General features: G+C 40.4%; 1 protein-coding gene across 4 annotated transcripts in view; it reads right to left on the reverse strand.

Moving 5' to 3' along the window:
* Positions 1 to 20,606, reverse strand: part of MAPKBP1 (mitogen-activated protein kinase binding protein 1) — a 235,117-nt gene that overhangs the window by 80,817 nt on the left and 133,694 nt on the right. For all 4 annotated transcript variants that reach the window (XM_040332107.1, XM_040332104.1, XM_040332106.1 and 1 more), the window contains exons 4-7: positions 19,527 to 19,589; positions 14,189 to 14,246; positions 6,102 to 6,272; positions 2,137 to 2,274 (exon numbers count right to left, since the gene is read on the reverse strand). In XM_040332107.1, coding sequence (XP_040188041.1) covers positions 2,137 to 2,274; positions 6,102 to 6,272; positions 14,189 to 14,246; positions 19,527 to 19,589 — 430 coding nt within the window. The remainder of the gene's footprint in view (positions 1 to 2,136; positions 2,275 to 6,101; positions 6,273 to 14,188; positions 14,247 to 19,526; positions 19,590 to 20,606) is intronic.

The raw sequence follows: 20,606 nt of genomic DNA on the forward strand, positions 1-20,606 counted from the left end.
TTATATAGCGGCTGCTTTCATGCAAATTTTATGCAATTTTTCTTTTCTGCATGTTACGATTTTTGTGATTGATAACAGTGTTCTTTATTTTAAAAGTAACTTAGCGCTGAGTGGTGCGAGTAGGCCTTTAGTTTACACTAAGTTTTTTTTATATATCATACGACTTACCCATATTTTGTGGACATATAGGGATTATAGAGATTTATAAGACAAAATAATGTATTTTCAGTATATTAAACTCTAAAGCACTAACTGTAAATACTTTGAACAGTCAATCAGAATAATTTTATCAACCATACAGCCACTTACATATGCACAGCATGAAGAACAGCAAGGAATCACTGTGCTCATTTATTTTACCATTTCCATCTGTACCAACATCAATAGGCTCTTAACAAATATTATCCAAATGTTCTAAAGCCCTGTTATGTATTTTAAGAAAATAATTTCATCAGTTTTTCACTGTTAAGCCAGAAGTGATCACACCCTCAAAGTTTCCTACATTGGCTGGCATGATTCAGCTGGCAAGAGGAAGACCATGAAATCACACGGCTCTTGTGCCAGCTTAGAAAGCAAAGAAATAAACACAAGGCAGGCTACAATAAAAGAAGTGTCTGTAGTCTTCTGTGTTATTCTAAAATAAACACACACACACATTAGTAGTGGTGGCAGAAGCATGGAGGCGCACGTGAATTAGTAGTGGTCTACAGCAGCATGGAGGCGCACGTGAAGCTGCTTTCATAGTCCTTGAATTCAAAGCAGCTAAATGGGCCATTGATGCTCCCAGGCAGCCCCAGTTGTAGCAGACACTGCTATATTGCTTGTCACTAAAAGAACCACTGAAACGTTCCACATGTGGGTGGGAACTGCTATTAAAACGAGTGAGAGAATAAAACAAAGAGGCAAGCTATGGAAGAAACTAGTGTCTAGTGGAGAGCGATTCTCAATTTGTTATAAATGAACCTAAGAGATGGAAACAAACAGTTTTAGACTTTTTTGGTGGCACTTGAGCTAGGTCCTGCGCCCTTATGAGTCTTTATTGGCGCCTTCGTGTGACAGGTGGGCCTTTTAGCATCTGGGCGGCAGGAGTGGATGAAGCAAAACTTTAATATTGAAATTTGCCTAAAAATTCTAACTATCTAGACCCCTAAAAGCTTGCCATACACTGATCAAAACTCAGATGATCCATCAAGTCCTGGCTAAATTCTGATTAGTGTGTGGGCTCTCCCACCCAACAAAAGCAGATTAAAGTGATACTAAAGGCTTGCATATTTTTTTTTAAATAGCAAACATGTCATGTTTACCTGCTTTGTGCAATGGTTTTGCACAGAAAAGCCCCAATCCTCCTCAGGTTCCCCACTGGCTGTCTGGGCTCCTCCCCCCTGCCGAGTGCCCGCTCCCTACTCTCGGTCCTACCATAAAGACACACAGGGCTGGGCCCCGCACACCCTCTTCACTGACTGTGATTGACAGCAGCAGGTGTTAATGGCTTCCACTGCTGTCTCTGAGCCAATGAGGAGGCAGAAAGCCAGGACAGCAGCTGCTCTTGTACATATTGAGGGATCAAGATTGGGCTCAGGTAAGTATTAGGAGGGGGAGCTGCATACTGAATGCATGAAGGTATAAAAAAAAACCTTCAGCCTTTACAACTACATTTTATCAATTTCTGTTGAAGGTACATTTGCCAGTGTGATCTGTGGCTGCAGCCTCTGATCAGTTTGTTCTGACAGCTGCTGTCAGAATATAATATCATAGCGGGGGGCATTCCTCAGTCCACCTTGTTTGCGAGGATAGAGGAGTCTTAGTTTTGGTTTTCATTCAACCCTCTGACCGCATAAAAAATAAAAAAAAATAAAGTGTATAGCAAGCTTAAGTATGCTCATCGATTTAGCAAGTGGTTCTTACAGAATATTACCTCTACTCAGGTAGTTTATCACATGCGCTGTGTGAACCGCATATATTTAGGTATTTGAGTTTTTTTGCACATATGAACATGTAAATTAGTAAAAAGGTGCATATTGTGTTCCTCCTAATGAGGTCAAATACAGATAAACTTTGAGCAAGCTGTCCTGATACAGAGCTGCATTCACTCATTCTTCTATAGTCACCCATCCAGTCCTATACCCTTCAACTCACCTTTGATGACTTTGCTTCATCCAGATACCAGAACTTGACATGTCTGTTTCCAGCAGTAACAAAGTAGCTGCTATCCTCCGAGAATGATACCGCCGTTACTTTACTAGAGACCTTATTGGCTGCCACCACCACATTTTTCTGGAGAACATAAAGTCAGACATTGTAACAAGAAAAATGCATTTTAAAAGTATTGAAAAGACAATGCCAAGACATGGTCATGAAAGACTGTTCTATATATAGTGCCTGCCCTCAAAGAGCTTACAATCTAAGGGCCTGACCTCAAATGCATACATATAGTAGAACCAATTATTAAAAAAATCAATTATATATATATATATATATTGAAGTTTTTGCATATATACAACAAAACAAACATTAAGGAAGAAAATAATAATAAATAAAACACCAACCAGATATTCACATGGCAAATATACAAAACTCAGAGAAGATATGCATAGGTTTTCATAATATCATATGTCAGGTAACATCTCAACTGTCATTTATGTCATTGTAAGCCATGGGAAAGCAGTAGCACTACTAAATATAGAAGCCAGAGCATTCCTTAACAGCACATAGGTGTGACTGCCCACTTTCTGTTTCTGTGTGAACCAACATAGTATCTGGACTAACCGTTTAGAGGCCAGCCAGTACTTATGCTGTTTCTTTAGAGCCTGTGCTGTGACCAGCGGCACCCGCACACATGCGCGGGAGTGACGTAATAGCGGCTTCGGCCAATCACAGCACCGGAGCCCGTGAACCCGGAATTAACTCCGGGAAACACGTCAGCCGTGTGAGCGGTGTACCGGGGCCAATCCAGGGCATCATTCTAAGGTAAGTATTTCATAATGAGCTAGTTCAGCTCCGGGGACCGATCGCGGAACTCCAGCGGCGATCGGGTCCCGCGGCCGCAGTCACTGAGCTTCCGACCCACGGTTGGGCATTTAACAATCACGTACAGGTACGTGATTGTGCCCAGCCGTGCCATTCTGACGACGTATATCGGTGTTAGGCGGTCCTTAAGTGGTTAAGCTAGTGCACTGTTGGTTCACTAACCTTTTCCCTTGATTTCCCTTCTAAATGTTTTTTTTTATTTGTTTTCTTTATCTGAATTTCTCACCTTCTGTTCCTCCTCAGTAAGCCGTTCTGGCTGACTAACCCCCAGCCAGATGATTGGGGCAAGTTTAGGAGAAACAGGAAGTGAGAAATTCAGACAAAGAAAAAAAACATTTAGAAGGGAAATCGAAGGAAAAGGTTAGTGAACCAACAATGCACTAGCTTAATGGAACCTATTTATAAAATAAACAACGAACCTTTACAACGCCTTTAAGGTAAAAAATGTTAAGACATTTATTTTGGCCCCTTGGGGGGCCTTCATTTATGCACAGAGTGGTGCTGATAAGCCAACATCTGTGGTTACATGTAGTCGGGGAAAGATGAGCGGCCCTGGGCACAAACTGTCTGCTTCCATGGCTTGATATTTGCCCCCCCAACACACATAACCCACTTGTGATTTCAGCCAAAGATTTATGCCGATACTTGCTGTACCATGGTTCTAATCAGCCATGTAAATGAGGCCTACAAGTATGTTATACTGCAAGAAAGGGGACAATTGTAAATAGACCCTACAGGAAGGCTGACGTTCTGTGAGGTTAAACCATACTTGATTCAGGTCTCTTTATCCAAAGGGGTACTTTTGCAGTGAAATGTAGATAAAAAAACAGCACTGGATAGTGGATACATCTGTCTAAACATACAATTCCTGGTATAATCGGGGAAGCCATTCCCAAAGTATGAGGAATATAAAACTCTCTAACCCCTTAAATGGCAGTTGGATGACTTCCCTAAAATGACGCAATGTAGAAACAAAAGAAAAAAAAAGGCAGGCACACTAAATCTCATGTACAAAAAGTGTCTGAAAGAAAAATTACAATCCCTAACAAACCAATCATATTCTTTCCTTCTCCTAACTTCACAACTGCCAGGATCTGACAAGCTGTTACAAGGCTCACTGCGGGTTTACTGCCAACACCGAATCAAATGGGAAACAGTGGACTGCTGCCCACAACATTCACGGCTTGGTTTGCCTTCATTGTGCCACCCAGATTATACAAATAAAGTAGAGGATCAGCTGAACCAACCTCAATAATACATTTAAAAGCGATACCATTTAATCACGTCCCTCTTCTTGCTTTATTCAGTTATGGAAAAAAGGTGGACCCCACTTACAGAATTGCTAGAGAGACTATGTATGCTTGAGCCCTTGTTCACACCAATGCGATTTGTCAGGCAACTTGACAGTTTAAAATCGTATGACAAGTCACACCCTATTTGCAGCAATGGAATCGGTCAAATTGTTGCGACCCATTTGGGTTACTGCACTACTTTTCTGAGATTTCATTGTGACTTGCATTGACTTCTGTTAAATTAGGCTGCAATGTAATCGGAGATTGCACCAATATGCGGCTTTGAAATTAAGCTGAAGTAGCCCAATTTCAAATGGTGGGAAATAGGGCTTAACAAAAAAATATGTACCGTATGTGTTGAAGTGCAGTAAGCTAAAGGATAAGTTCACCTTTGGATACACAGGTCACATATTCCACCTGTTTTTAGGGTGGAACATGCAACATGTTCCCAATGCTTTAGCTGCGTGAACTTATCTTTAAGGCATGGGTAGGCAACTTCAGCACTCCAGCTGTGGTGAAACTACAAATCCCATCATGCCTCTGCCTCTAGGAGTCATGCCTGTGATCGTCAGGGTCTTTCAATGTATCATGGGACTTGTAGTTTCACCGCAGCTGGAGGGCCAAGGTTACTTACCCCTGCTTTAGGCTCCATTCACACCTAGGCGTATTGTCGCCTGTAGCACAACGCTATTGCAGCCTGCAATACGCTGCAGGGGTGATTTAACATTGTCGGCTATGGAGATGGTTCACATCTCCACGCCGAATGCCGAAACTCCGTACGCCTGAAGCTCAAAACAAGTCCCGGACCTTTTTTTCAGGCGGCTTTCGGCATAGCCGACAATGTTGATCACCCCTCCGGCGTATGTAGGCTTAAAAAACGCAGCGTTTTGTCGCAGCAAATAGCGGAACAAAACGGCGCAATTTATCGCGGCAAAATACGCCGCGTTCAGGTGTGAATGCAGCCTAAAGGCCTCATGCACTCTTGTTTTGCCATCTGTGCTAGACTCCATTCTTCTGGGCAGCAACCTTTTTTTCAGAAAAAAAAAACACTTAAAGCACGTTAACTTGTGTAATGTGTTTAGGTGCATCAAGCACTTGGGGGTTAATTCATTTCATTGGCCAGAATAAGAATTTATTCTGGCCACTGAAATTAATGAATGCTCAAGCACTAAAAGTGTCTAGTGCTTAGGCATGTTTAAATGTGTTTAGGGGTGTAGAGTGTTTTTTTTTCTGCCAAAACTCTGCTACTCCTAAATGCCTATGTGTCCATGCACACATAAACCAACATGCAGGGGCATTTAGAGGCAGGAGAAAAAAATGCCAAATACCCCCCTTGGAACAGCATATAAAAAAAATGACCAGTATGCATGAGGCCTGAAGCAGCCATTTATTGTAACTGAATTATCAATGCTTGAAAAAAAAAAAAACACCCATTATATTTTTTTATAATGCAGCACACCAAATTATGGAGTATATGCACCTGTGCATTGTTCTGTGCTATAGCATAGGTATCCTTTCTAAAGAGCACTTTAAATGTGTGCCAAAATGGTTTATAAAGCCTGAAAACACCAACAGAAGGCCTGTCTGCGGTGTCTTCAAAAACAGAGGACAGACTCCCATCTGATAATGATCTTTTTCTACAAGCAAGACTGGACAAGTGAGAAATCAAACATCTAATATCTAAAATAATCTAATATCTAAAAATCATGACACTGCTGTGTATTTATATAATATAGTATATATATTCCGAACTTACTCAGAGAGAGTGAAACCAGGACTCACCTTCCATGACCACACATTAACAATCATGTCATGCTGGTATCCCACTGATACAATGTATTTGGAGCTGGGAGAGAAAGCCACACAGGCCACCCCATACTTGTGTTCTTGAAGTTCTGCCACCTGTGTCCTTTCAGACACATCCCAGACCCGTACTGCTGGCATGTGTCCGCTCTGCAAGCAAAGTTAGAACAAAGTTAGGACAATAATTTTCCTACTGACATACAGAATACACTAAACCCAAATTATTATAAAATGGTCAATACATGATATATTGTTAATACTAATTTTTCCACTAGAGCATTTGTTTTCTGTAGATTGCAAAAAAAAACTGGTTGATCCTGCTGTTCACTGCCCCACAATCCTTGTCTGTGTCCCCACTGCAGCCTGAGATTGTGTAGACCAGCCGTTGCCAAACCTACTGAGCATGCTCCAGATTCAGTTCCCTTCTAAATTGGTAATTTCTTCTTTTTTCTGTGCAGCCCACATAACTATAGAGTCACACATGTGGAAGTACACAGGGGTAAATTTAAGTCCCTTCCCCTCCCTCTCTTCCATGTCCTTATATTGCTAAACACTATGGGGGTGGGATATATGATGTTGATTGATGGAGGCTTCATCTCCCTGTTAGTCCCAGCACATACACACAGGCTAGAGGGGCATGACACAGCCTGTGATTCGCAGAACCTCCTCCAGATATCTTTATAGTGTTAACATATTGAAAGCTATGGTAAGTCAATGTAAGTAAACTCCATCTACACCATGCTACTGCAAAGAAATTATAAAAATGTCCTTTGAAATAAAGATTTGTACTAAGATATTTAAAAAAAACGTTGTTGCTATATATTTGTATTCTCTACTCTAAACTCTGAAGCTGTATTTTTTTATGTCATGTGACCAGCACAGCACCAATTAGTGCTATGCAGACACAGATTCATAGTCCAGGCATCCTCTTCTACCATGAAAGATACATCAGCAGAGTACTATACACCCCTCCCTCAGATCCTTCCCTGAGGATGGAAAAGACCTGGGAAACATGTGACTGCTGAACCGCAAGGATTAAGGCAGTATTAAACCCAAAAATGTGAAATATTGCAGCTTACCAATTATTCGATTTGGTGGCTGCATCAGTTTTTTTTTATTATTATTATTATATTTTTTATTGATTTTCAATACACAAATGTACATATAAAAGCTTTACATAAATGAAAGCTCTTAGTGTTTAAAAACAACAGCACCAACATAAAATAAAAATATATTTAAAAAAAGAAAACAAATGGAGCCATCACATCTCAGAATTGGTAAGCTGCAATATAAAAAATGTTTGTGTTCGAGTTCAAAATTGAAGTAAAGTAAAAAAATAAATAAATGTGCCGACAGGCAGGGTATTTATGACCCCATCGATCTCTTCTGCCTTAAATGCACCCTCCTGCCTGTCAGCTGCCATGTACACTGAGACGCGCATGTGCAGCTCAGCGAGCATTTATGGCCCTGAGTAGTGTCGCGGCAATGTGACTACCGAGCACATGCGTGGGAGTGACGTCATCGCGGCAAGGCCTATCAAACGGACGAAGGCACGGAACCCGGAAGGAAAACCAGGAAAAGATGGAAGTGCTGGGGGCCAGCTGGATTGATCCCAGTGCAGTGCTAGAGGGCACGTTTTGACAGGCAAGTCAGTCATAATGTACCAATATACTTTGCGTACTAGAAAATATGGCATAACCCACCTTGTGGACCTTAAAATGTAAATTATATAGCAGAGTTTACTGCTGCTTTACATAAGGTACTGAGATGCTTTTTTAATATTAAATACAGGAATACGGTCTTCATATATAAATAGAAGGGGTAATGAAATCACTTTAAAAAGTAAGCATGCAATACAGCATTACCATGAAATATAAAGATACTCAAAAACACACAGATGGAATAATGTCAGGGAGTAGTATAACATTTATACATAAAAAAAAAATACATAAAGTGGTGGAAAAAGGAAAGATGTTTTATATGAAAACAAAGACGGTCCTTTTCCATTTTTCCAGACCTAAATGTGACAGGTATCCTGATACAAACAGACACAAGTCAATTTACACCTGGCCGCCCACAGAGACATTACAGGTAAAGAGCAATAAACAGGCGCAGGTGTCATGAAAGCGACATCCGTCTTGTTCAGCTCTGATTCAGCAGGAGATCCATTCACAAATTCTATGCTGAACGTGCCCCGTGAAAGGATCCTTACATGTTTATATATAAAAAAAGGAAGCATAACATACGGTATGTTGATTTAGTATATCTTATCATTGCCCCACTATGGCAACCATTGACTGCCACAAAGCAGCTCATATGTGGAATAGTCGCATGAACCTTCATTCACCTTAGCAGTATCAGAATTCTAATTTGTAAGCAAATAACATTAAAGAAAACTGTACTAATAGAACCTGAAGACTGTCATGGCTAATCTATTCATGAAAATAATAGCTGCCAGGTGATCAAGCTGATCCAATAGCGTCAACATTGAGGCACAAATCTGAGTATCCGGATCAGGATTTGACTTCACTCACTTTTTACTCTGCTCTCTTATGCCGCGTGCACACGATTGGAGTATCCGATGGTCTAAAATCCAATGGATTTTTTCATGTCTTGCATACACACTGTCAGACTAAATTCCGACAGTCCAAAACGCGGTGACGTAAAACACTATGAAAAGCCGAGAAAAATGAAGTTGAATGCTTCTGAGCATGCGTCGGCTTGATTCTGAGCATGCGTGGATTTTTCTCCGACAGAATTCCACACAGATGATAGGAATTTTCCATCGGAAGAATTTAAAACATGTTCCATTTTTTTACTCCGATGGAAAAAAAGTCTGATGGGGCCCACACACTATTTGGAATTTCCGATGAAACAAGGTTATCTGACTTTTTTCATCGGAAAATCCGATCGTGTGTACGCAGCATTAGTGCTAGTTCACCCAAGATGCAGTCCAGTGCATTTTTGTTCTGCATGAAAAAATGCATACACAGCGTTTTCCATGTATTCCAATGGCCCTAGTTCACATCGGTTCAGTCAGTTCCAGTCTGTTTCCAGTGCAGGAAAAAAGTAGAACATGCTGCAAATGCACAGAACTGAACTGGAACACAGCAAAATTTATCAAAAACGCACCCGCAATGCGTGTGGTGTGAACTGTAAGCAAAAACTGATCCGGAATGTATCCAGAGTACATTTTTGTGGTGTGAACTGGCCCTATTACGATTTCCAGGTCAGTGTTAGTAAAGTACTTTTATACAGAAGAATCATAGTAGTGAGCCTGCAGCAAGCCTACCACTACCCCAAATAAGTGACCACAAAGCTGCACTCTCTGCACCCTGTGGTCACTTTTAAAAGTTAAATAAGCAGATAAAATTAAAAACAGGAGCCTGTGTGCATGTTCATGAACTTTATGGAGTTTCTATGGAGGCCCAGAAGCCAGTCAGCGTCAATATGCAAACTTAGACCAGTTTTTAGAGTCAAATCTCTAGACCGGCCCCTTGCTGCATGTCACAGTTTTTGAGGTACAGAAGGGGGCTTGCGAAGACCTGCAATAACAAATTGCCTTGTATTTCAGGCTTCGTTAACCCTAAAGGAGAAGTACATCTTTAAAAAAATATATAAAACTTTAATGTTAAAATAAATAAATTAATAAATGAATGCACATTTTTTTTGCAGGGGGGCAAATTGTTCATTTTGTTTTCTTAGAAGCCTGTAAGGCCCCTTTCACACATGCAGACCGTTCAGATCCGCCTGTCAGCTTTATCAGGCGGACCTGAACAGGTGCTCCATGTACCTCTATGAAGCGTCGGATGTCAGCGGTGACATGTCCGCTGACACCCTACCACCCCCGATCCGATCCTCTCCGCTAAAAAGTGTGATGGATGCAAACCCTATTTTGGATGAAAAACGAACCATCTGTCCGTTTTCATCCAAAATAGGGTTTGCATAGAGAAGAGCAGAGATCTGACTGGTCCGTCTCTGCACATTGTGCAGATATGGACTAGTCATTCGCCGGCTCAGCGGGATCAACAGAGCGATCCCCGCTAAGCAAGCGGATGCCTAAAACCAGATCCGCACATGTGAAAGGGGCCTAAAGCATTGCATCCACGATCAGCAGATCACAGGTGCAATGTCAGGCTCTTGCAGACTGTCAGTACCTTCTGATATAGGAAGGAAGCTCAATGGACCAAGAGTACTCATCAGGCACTCTCACAATTTATTCAAATCTACAATTTGAAAGCTGAAATGGTTATTGGTAGTAGCCTCACTTTGTTCTTCTTTATCACTACCTTCACTGGAGAGTTTACATTGACACTCCTTTTCAACACTGCACTCTATTTTGGCCCCACCAGGCTGGGCTGTTTATTACTATTTATCACATTCTCTTACAGAGAATCCTTTTTGCTGGTTCACTTAATTGCAATTCCCACCTGGGTGCCTTAGATTCGCAGCCACCTGGGATGCTGTCCTTCTGTGGTCGCCATCACTGGACATCCCCCCACTACAGCTTCCAACCATGGTGTCTTGGACGGCCTGCAATGGCTAGCAATATACCACCATTACATGATTCCTAAGTAATATGTGGCAGGTGGTACCCTCTCCCATATTGGATTATCATTACAGAATACTTAGACCTTTTTTATATTCTTTATTTTTAGACCCAAAACATGCCTGCTCCTGAACAGTGGCTATAAGCACACGAAACGCGTAGAGAGACTAGATGTCATGTTTTGTATCAACCATGTGGTTATTGGTTTTTATGCACTCATGTCAAACCCTTATCAACCATAGGTAACATCAAAGTCATAGGCCATGCAGGTTTTACCTTATAAATTATTGTGTGCATACATACCAATTTGGTGGATTCTGGAAATGTATTATGCAACTTGAATTTTATACATGTTAGTATTTGTTTATCATGTGGAAGTTTACTTCCAACATTATGTATATTATATATATTTACCTATGTTGTGTACCAATTTATTCCACATATCCACACATCTATTCAATTGCTACTACGTGGTTCATGTAAAGTCCCGCCCTCTTGACCCCCTTTTTTCTCTCATATTGATAGGGAAGGAAGCACAGGAACTTGCCAGGCCCTGGCTTCATTTAAACTCACAAAATACCGCCCCCCCCCCACCTCCTCTCCTTGTATTACTAACATATGTGAATGATTTCCAATATTGTTTTTATCATGTTGTTCTCGATATATGATGATGGTTGGTAAACATCCACACTAAACTGTGACCTTTACCTTTTATTATTATTACATTAATTGTCCCCACATGTTCACCTCATATAAAGTCAGATGGGCAAAATTCCGTTTTTATTTGCAACCAAGTCCTCTTTCAAATAAGAGTTGTAGCGGCTTGCTCTGGATGGGTTCCAATTTAATATACATCCATGTTTTTTGCTCTAGTTTCCAGTGCCCAGCCACAACAAGCTACTGATCACTTCCAGTGTACATCGTATCCCCAGGACACAAACTTAAAGGAGTTGTAAAGGAATTTATTTTTTTGCCTATTAAATTCCTTCATCTATATCACCTCCGGCATTCTAGTTTCTGTTCTCTCATTCACTTCCTGGTTTGCATCGCTCGTTCATGCAAGAACTACATTTCCCAGTATGCATTGCGGGACACGCCCAGTAATTCACACCTCCTTGAAGTCTCTAACACGTAGAGAGCGTCCTGTCGCACAGATGTAGTTCCCAGGAGGGGGTGAGCATGTCACTGACCACCGCAGTAGACCCTCCCGTCACGGTGGTAAGTAAAATCAGACAAGCAGGAAGTGAACAGAACAGAGAAGAAATAGAGCAACTTCTGAGCAAAAACGAACAATGAGGAAGTGAAAAGAGGAATGTCTGCAGGTAAAGGATGCTTATTATGAAAACATTTTTTTCCTTTACAACCCCTTTGAATGTTTTTAATGAGGAAAAACTGAATACAGAAGTGGAATCAGGAAGCTGGAGAGGTCATCTGTAATTTGTGGATGACCACTGGAAGCAGATATAGCTTCACTTAATGCTGTGTAAGTACCAGGGAATTTTGGCTTGTCAGAGTGGACACATCTCTATACAGATGAAAAAAAAGCCCAACATCTGGGTTGGACTATAAATAGATGTCCTGCATAAAACCAGGCAACGACGAGATGGAAAGAAACTGCCAACATCTGTACAGCCTAATTATGGAGGACAGAACACAGAGGGGATGGTGGTGTGAGCTGCACCAGGACTACTCACATCGCCTAACTTTTGCTAAACAGGCCAAACGTGTGACTACCAGGTATGCAGTCCAGCATCTTCCTCCAAAAGAGGGGACGATGTCGTCTTTGGGCAGCAGAGCCGTGGTTTCCTAATCGGGGTAATTGTCTATTTCAGTCATGCCGCAGTGTCCCTAAATGACTCCGCTGCTCAATCAGGCATCCAGGCACAGATGGCTTCGGAGCTTTTGTTTAGAGAGGACTGACCCACATGTACTGGAAGCGACTGAACATTTTAGAAGACAGAATGGTGAGAAGCTCATTTACACAGGCATGGTCAGACACCCTTTATAATGAATGGAAAATGGACTTCTTTCTCACATCAGAAGGGATCTATTCATGTTTTATTTAAACTGGGTATATGTAGAAATACAGTATCTTACAAAAGTGAGTACACCCCTCACATTTTTGTAAATATTTTATAATATCTTTTCATGTGACAACACTGAAGAAATTACGCTTTGCTACAATGTAAAGTAGTGAGTGTACAGCTTGTATAACAGTGTAAATTTGCTGTCCCCTCAAAATAACTCAACACACAGCCATTAATGTCTAAACCGCTGGCAACAAAAGTGAGTACATCCCCAAGTGAAAATGTCCAAATTGGACCCAATTAGCCATTTTCCCTCCCCAGTGTCATGTGACTCATTAGTGTTACAAGGTCTCAGGTGTGAATGGGGAGCAGGTGTGTTAAATTTGGTGTTTCTCTCTCATACTGGTTACTGGAAGTTCAACATAACATCTCATGGCAAAGAAGTGAAAATGTCCAAATTGGACCCAATAATTTGTTTGGCCACCGTTGTTTTGCACCACTGCCTTAACTCCCTTGGGCATGGAGTTCACCAGAGCTTCACAGGTTGCCACTGGAGTCCTCTTCCACTCCTCCATGATGACATCACAGAGCTGATGGATGTTAGAGACCTTGCCCTCCTCCACCTTCTGTTTTGAAGATGTCCCACAGATGCTCAATAGGGTTTAGGTCTGGAGACATGCTTGGCCAGTCCATCACTTTTACCTTCAGCTTCTTTAGCAAGGCAGTGGTCGTCTTGGAGGTGTATTTGAAGTCATTTTGATGGAATACTGCCCTGCTGCCCAATCTCCGTAGGGAGGGGATCATGCTCTGTTTCAGTATGTTACAGCACATGTTGGCATTTATGGTTCCTTCAAACTGTAGCTCTCCAGTGCTGGCAGCACTCACGCAGCCCCAGACCATGAAACTCCCACCGTCATGCTTGACTGTAGGCAAGACACACTTGTCTTTGTACTCCTCACCTGGCTGCTGCCACACACGCTTGTCTCCATCTGAACCAAATAAGTTTATCTTGGTCTCATCAGACCACAAGACATGGTTCCAGTAATCCATGTCATGTGCATCATCTTTAGAAGAGATTTCCCTCTGGGATGACAGCCATGCAGACCTATTTGATGCAGTGTGCAGCGTATGGTCTGAGCACCGACAGGCTGACCCCCCACCCCTTCAAACTCAGCCACCACATCTAATGATTGGTAAGCTGCAATAGAATACATTTTTGGTTTTGGATTTAATACAGTTTTTTGTTTTTTTTTGCTTTGGTACATGTTCTTCAGGTTCTTCTTGCATCCCACACCATTTGTTTTACAACCCCTATCATAATAGCCAAAAATGGTCATTACAGTTTAACATTTGGCTACCTTTGACTTCAGTGTGGTTCGGATACAGCCCTGTGAACCCGGTTCAAACAGAACCCAGGTATGCTCTGCTCATCACTACTTTGGACCTATAGTGAATGGAGGGAATCTCAATTCACACTACAAAATACATACCTCTCCTGTGACCAAGAATTTTCCATCTGGGGAAAACGCAAGTGCAGTGATTGTTTTCCTGAAATATATACACAAAATAAAATTTTAAAACAGAAAAGAAAAAAGTCTGAAAAACAGGTTAAGTTGTAGAGCAAAAAAAAAAAGAAGAAGTAGAAAACCAGCATGTTGGCTATACAGACACAATCACCCCAATGCCATTCCCTACTGCTTCCTATGGGTCCATTAACACTTGTGTGACTTATCATGCAACTTTGGACATCAAAGTTGCATGACAAGTCGTTCCCCATGTTTTTCAATGATACCCATTCATATATGCGTGACTTAAAGTTGCAGCAACTTCAAAGTAGTTCATGCACTACTTTGGTCTGACTTTAATGCAACTTGAGGGCCATAGACTGCAAGGTTAACCCTCAGAAGTTGCATGGAAGTCATACCTGAAGGTTTTACAATGCAAATTGCGTGCAGCAGTTGTCCATTGTCACTGGTCAAAATCAAAGTCAGATCCAAGTTGCACCCATCTAAAGTTGCATCAAAATCGGAGCAACTTTGGAGTCGTACAAGTATGAATGGATCCTTATGCCCACATTAATGGACAAAACTCTTGGTGGCTTAGAGCCATTAAATCTGTAGGCACACAAATCAGTTAAAAATTTGGAAATCTGGTCAAACCAATTCATTTTTCTGTAGCTCATCACAAGGTCAGCAATTGAACGTGGTCTACCACCAATATTTTTGCCGTTATTTAGGGTTTATTTATTGAGGCACATGAACCAGCTTAGACTTTACTAGATAACTGTAGTTTTGGTAATGTTAACAACAAATAGAACCCATTGACAGCTTGGTGTTTTAGGTTTATTTTTACCCCAATGCCTTTTCCTTAGAAACCAATGGAAATGCAGCAAAATAAATGTCACTGCCATAGGATATGCATTGGAGTGTGTTTTAATATGCGTTGCAATGGACTTTCAATGTCAGTATGCATTAGTGTGCATCATTTTCAATAACAATCCACCCTGTGGTGTAGTCATTTTCTCAATATGCTTTGGCTCTTTACACTCTAATTTCCAGATGGGATATGGGGAGGTGTTGCCAGAATCTGTTTCTGTCCACCTAGTAGTTTTAGGTGTTTTCACCTATATTTTCACCTTCACCTAGTGCGATACAAAACCTCCAGTTGTACTTTCCATAAAAAAAAAAAAAAAAAGAAGATTGAAAACCCAACAGGTAGAATGACACACACTTACAATAACCACTTCTAAAGAAAAATTTAGAGGTGTACCGAATAGAAATGTTGGTGCCGAAACTGAAAATGACAGCTTTTAAAAAATATAGAACACATACATATACACAGTGGATATAAAAAAAGTCTACACACCCCTGTTACAATTTCAGGTTTCTTTGATGTAAACAAATGAGACAAAGTTAAATCATTTCAAGACTTTTTCCACCTTTAATGTGACCTATAAACTGTATGGCTGCATAAGTGCGCACACTCTTAAACTAATACTTTATTGAAGCACCTTTTGATTTTATTACAGCACTTTTTGGGTATAAGTTAATCAGCACTGCACATCTTGACTTGGCAATATTTGCCCAGTCTTCTTTACAAAAACACTCCAAATCTGTCAGATTGCGAGGGCATCTCCTGTGCACAGCCCTCTTCACATCACCCTACAGATTTTCAAATGGGATTCTGGTCTGGGCTCTGGCTGGGCCATTCCAAAAATTCAAGCTTTTTCTAGTGAAGCCATTTCTTTTGTTGATTTGGATGTATGCTTTGGGTTGTTGTCATGCTGAAAGATGAAGTTCCGCTTCATGTTCAGCTTTCTAGCTGAAGCCTGAAAGTTTTTTGCCAACATTGACTGGTATTTGGAACTGTTCATAATTCTCTCTACCTTGACTAAGCCCCTGTTCCAGCTGAAAAAACAGCCCCAAAGCATGCTGCTGCCACCATCATGCTTCACTGTATGTATGGTATTCTTCTGGTGATGTGCAGTGGTGTTTATTTTGAACCAAACATATCTTAATAAATAAAATGACCCTTTCATCAGACCATAACACATTTTCCCACATGCTTTTGGGAGACTTCTGATGTGTTTTTGCAAAATTTAGCTGGGCTTGGATGATTTTCTCTCTCGGAAAAAGGCTTCCGTCTTGCCACTCTACCCCATAGCTCAGACATATGAAGAAAACGGGAGATTGTTGTCACGTACCACACAGCCAGTACTTGCCAGATATTCCTGCATTTCCTTTAATGTTGTTGTAGGCCTCTTGGCAGCCTCCCTGACCAGATTTCTTCTCGTCTTTTTATCAATTTTGGAGGGACATCCAGTTCTTGGTAATGTCACTGCCGTGCCATATTTTCGCCATTTGATGATGGCTGTCTTCACCAAGTTCCATGGTATATTTAATACCTTGGAAAGTCTTTTGTACCTTTCGCCTTACTGATACATTTTAAAAATGGGATTCCCCTGATGCCTTGGAAGCTCTCTGTGGACCATGGTTTTTGCTGAAGGACTAAGAAAATGTCAGGAAAGACCTACTAAAACGGCTGAACTTTATTTGGGATTAATCAGAGAGACTTTAAAAGATGGCAGCTCCTATTTAACATGGGTTTGAATGCAAGTGCTTAATTCTGAACACAGCTAAAGGTGGAAAAAGTTCTGAACTGATTTATCTTTGTCCCATTTTATTACATAAAAAAAAACTTAAAAGGGGTGTGTACACTTTGTATATTTACTTTAATTGTATTATATACGATTTTTTAATAACATGAATTTAAATGAATATTAATTTGTCGCCCATTATCGGCACCTTTAGTGTAAAAATCTATTTTGCATTAAAATTTCAGCAAGAACGCATCTGTAACACACTCGTGTTAAGTTTTTGATGTGGTTTTTGAGTCACGTGATCTATGAAAAATACATAGGTGCGCAGCAAAATCGTGGTAAAATTGCTGCAAAATCGTGTGCATTTTCAGGACCTTATCGGCACCTTTTTCTTTAATAAACAAGTGGCCACCGAAATTTTTGTGCATCTCTAGAAAAAAAAATTTAACACTGCAATCCAAAGCGTGGTTCACACCTATGTGTTTTTAGTTCTTAGTGTTTTTAGTGTAGAAACACACAACAGTCCATTTAACACAGTTTCCTATGGGACATGTTCACACCTATGTTTTTTTCAGCCGCCATTTGAAAAGGGTCTGGGACTTTTTGGTTCAATAGATTTCAATGCAGAAACTGCAGGAACGCATATAATAGTGCATCTTTGCTGTGATTTTGACACAAATTGCATTTTTATTATCTGCCCAACAACAAATTGGTTAAAAAAAAACATAAAAAACATAAAAATTGCACAAGGCATCAAAAAACATGTCAAAAACGTGTGTGCAAAAAGCACTACAGAAATGGATCAAAAGCAAACTGCATAAGGTGTGAACCAGGCTTACCATTCCCTTTTATAATATATATAAAACCACCTTCATATTTTTCAAAACTATAGTATGTAATATGGAGGGTCTAACAATTCGTAGAGGACAAATCTTTGTCTAAGGGATTTGATAAAACGCCATTTGTATCTTTGGTTTTATGGATCAAAAAGATACAAGAATCTTAAGTAACCAGAGCAAGCATCCTCAAACACCATCCTTCCTAATCTTACATTAAGAGTCCTTCATGCTTTGTGTCAAGGACAATTTAGTTCCAGGCTCTGCCGTTTAGATGCCCTCTCATCACCCAGAAGTGTGAGGGAGAAAATAGGAGCCCCCCAGGTCAATTATTGGATAAAGGAGGCGTTAATAGAGCTGGAACTCCGAGAGGGAGACAGCGCAAAATAGCAAGACTAGCCAGGCTGGAATAGGAAAAGGATCAAATGACCAGAAAGAGAATGTACACAAACAAGTGCCAATTGTGAGGGACCAGCAATAAATGTAGTGCATGTGAATACATAGGTTACAGGGCAGGGAACATTGCACAAACCATTCTTCAAGTAACTCTGAACAAATGCATTCTGTGAAGGTCTAAATATATATATTTTTTAATTAGGTTTTTGGTGCTGCCTGTGTCTCCATTGTTGCTGAAGTTACTGGTGTCTGCATCCAGGTTTGGGAGATTTCAAACAAGCCAAGATAACATTCACATATAAATGTACTCTGGCTGAGATTATATGCGAGAAACCTGCTGGGGTTCCTGTAATTAGCGGTGAGTGGCAGCCTCAATGAAAGCAATGGGAGACTGTTGGCTCTCATAGCTAATCACGCACCTTTATGCCCCGTACACACGATTGGAATTTCCGATGGCCTAAAATCCGATGGAATTTTTCGTCGGAATTCTGTTCAAGCTGTCTTGCATACACCCGGTCAGACCAAATTCCGACCGCCCAAAACGGAGTGATGTAAAACACTACGACGAGCCGAGAAAAAGTAAGTTCAATGCTTCCAAGCATGCGTCGACTTGATTCTGAGCATGCATGAGTTTTGTCTCCGTCGGAGTTGCGCACAGACGAACGAAATTTCCTATCGTTTTTTTTTTCCCCATAGGAAAAAAACAAAACATGTTCTATTTCTAAACACCAACGGAAAAAAGTCAGATGGGGCCCACACACGATCGGACTTTTTTCATGGGAAATTACGATCGTGTAGCATCACATGTAATCCATCATTCTATGATCACATGGAAGTGATCAGCCCTGGATGCTGTACCTCGGTATAGGCAGAACTGTAAGTGAAGTTAATTTAAGACCCACAAGCCATCTGCTGCGGTGGCAGACAGCACTTGTAGTTCATTTATTCACAAATCTCTGAATAAGGCAGCTATTAAGGCAAAGCCAAGTTTTTAAAATGTGACAGTGGGAAGAGGAACCTAATACAGCAAGTGCCTGCACACACCTTACACACCCTGTCACGGTGGTGATGGGGGGTGCGGGCACTTACTGTATAGTAACATGTCACACCATGAATACAGGTGTTAGTAAAGGTAAATGTATCCTTTAAATGTAAGTATCATACCTTTTGTGGATTTAAAATAAATAAAAAAGTTTTACCTAAACTTAAGTTTGAATATGAAGGCTTTTTTTCAGACCAGAACTCCAACAAACCCCTATGTACACAAGCCTCAGGTATGAAATCAGTTTTTTTCAATGAATTATAGGGGCATATTTGTGAATTATTTCTGATTAAATGTGATCGTGATCAGAAACAAAAAGTTATTGTTATGGTATATGGTGGATCACGCAATCAACTGTGATGGATCAGACTTGTGCAAAGCATCAAATCTGCTGACAGTCATACATTTATCATTGTAAGGATTTACATAGATTGTACACACAGTGCGACACTCACCTGGAACTGTTCAGAATATGATACTGTTTGTTCTTTCTGGGATTTAATAACACTACAACACACCTAGATGAAGAAAAAAGAAAAATAGCATACGATGTTTATTACCACAACTGGCACTTCTTGATTTAAAAAAAAATGTAGCTTTTAAAGTTTATAGATAAATAGAAGCTTCAGGAAATTATCATAAAAAATATTTAAAAAGCTAACACAGCAAAAAATTATATAACTTCCTGCCCAGTTATGCCAAAACGACAGAACTACGAGAGACCTATTCTGTCACCATTTTTCAAAACTCATCTGTTAAGAAAACAGTACTTACCAATATACAATGTATTATCTTTCACATTTTATAACTTAAAGAGGAATTGCAGTTTGCTCACATAATCTGTAATGAAAACATCTTTGCCATTCTGAAGCTTCCCTCCAACCACTTTGCATATTATTTTATATATACTGCAATTCTGTACTTGTCAAATATGCTGCAGTAATCTCCCTCCACCAAGTACACCTAAAGCCCTGCAGCTTTCGTTGGCCCACTTATGACTCATCCACCCTAGGCCTAGGCTAATGACCAGACAAGAAACAAGGAAGTGGGCTGTATAAGGTATTTACTGTAAAAAAAATATGTTTTACTACAAATTTAAAACAACAAGGGCAGAAGATTTAATAAATAGAAAGCTAAATTTTTTTTACCAAAGGTCCACTTTAAGTGGGGTGCACACTATAAGGAAATCAGGCGAATGATCATCTAATTCTCCTTGTTGTTTTACAGCACGTCGGAACCAAGGAAGAAAATCTACGAAAATTCTCGCACGGCAAAGGCTTTTTGTTTATGGTTTCTGATCATGATTCAGATTTTTCTCATACCAGTACACATTAACCACTTAAGCCCTGGACCATTTGGCTGGCCAAAGACCAGGCCACTTTTTGCGATTAGGCACTGTGTCACTTTAACTGAAAATTGTGTGGTCGTGCAAAAAAAAATTGACATCCTTTTTTTCCCACAAATAGAGCAAAAACATGTTTTCTCCTCAGTTTAGGGCGATACGCATTCTTCTACATATTTTTGGTAATTTTTTT

Source organism: Rana temporaria, chromosome 13 (genome assembly GCF_905171775.1).
Source record: "Rana temporaria chromosome 13, aRanTem1.1, whole genome shotgun sequence".
Classification (NCBI taxonomy): Eukaryota; Metazoa; Chordata; class Amphibia; order Anura; family Ranidae; genus Rana; species Rana temporaria.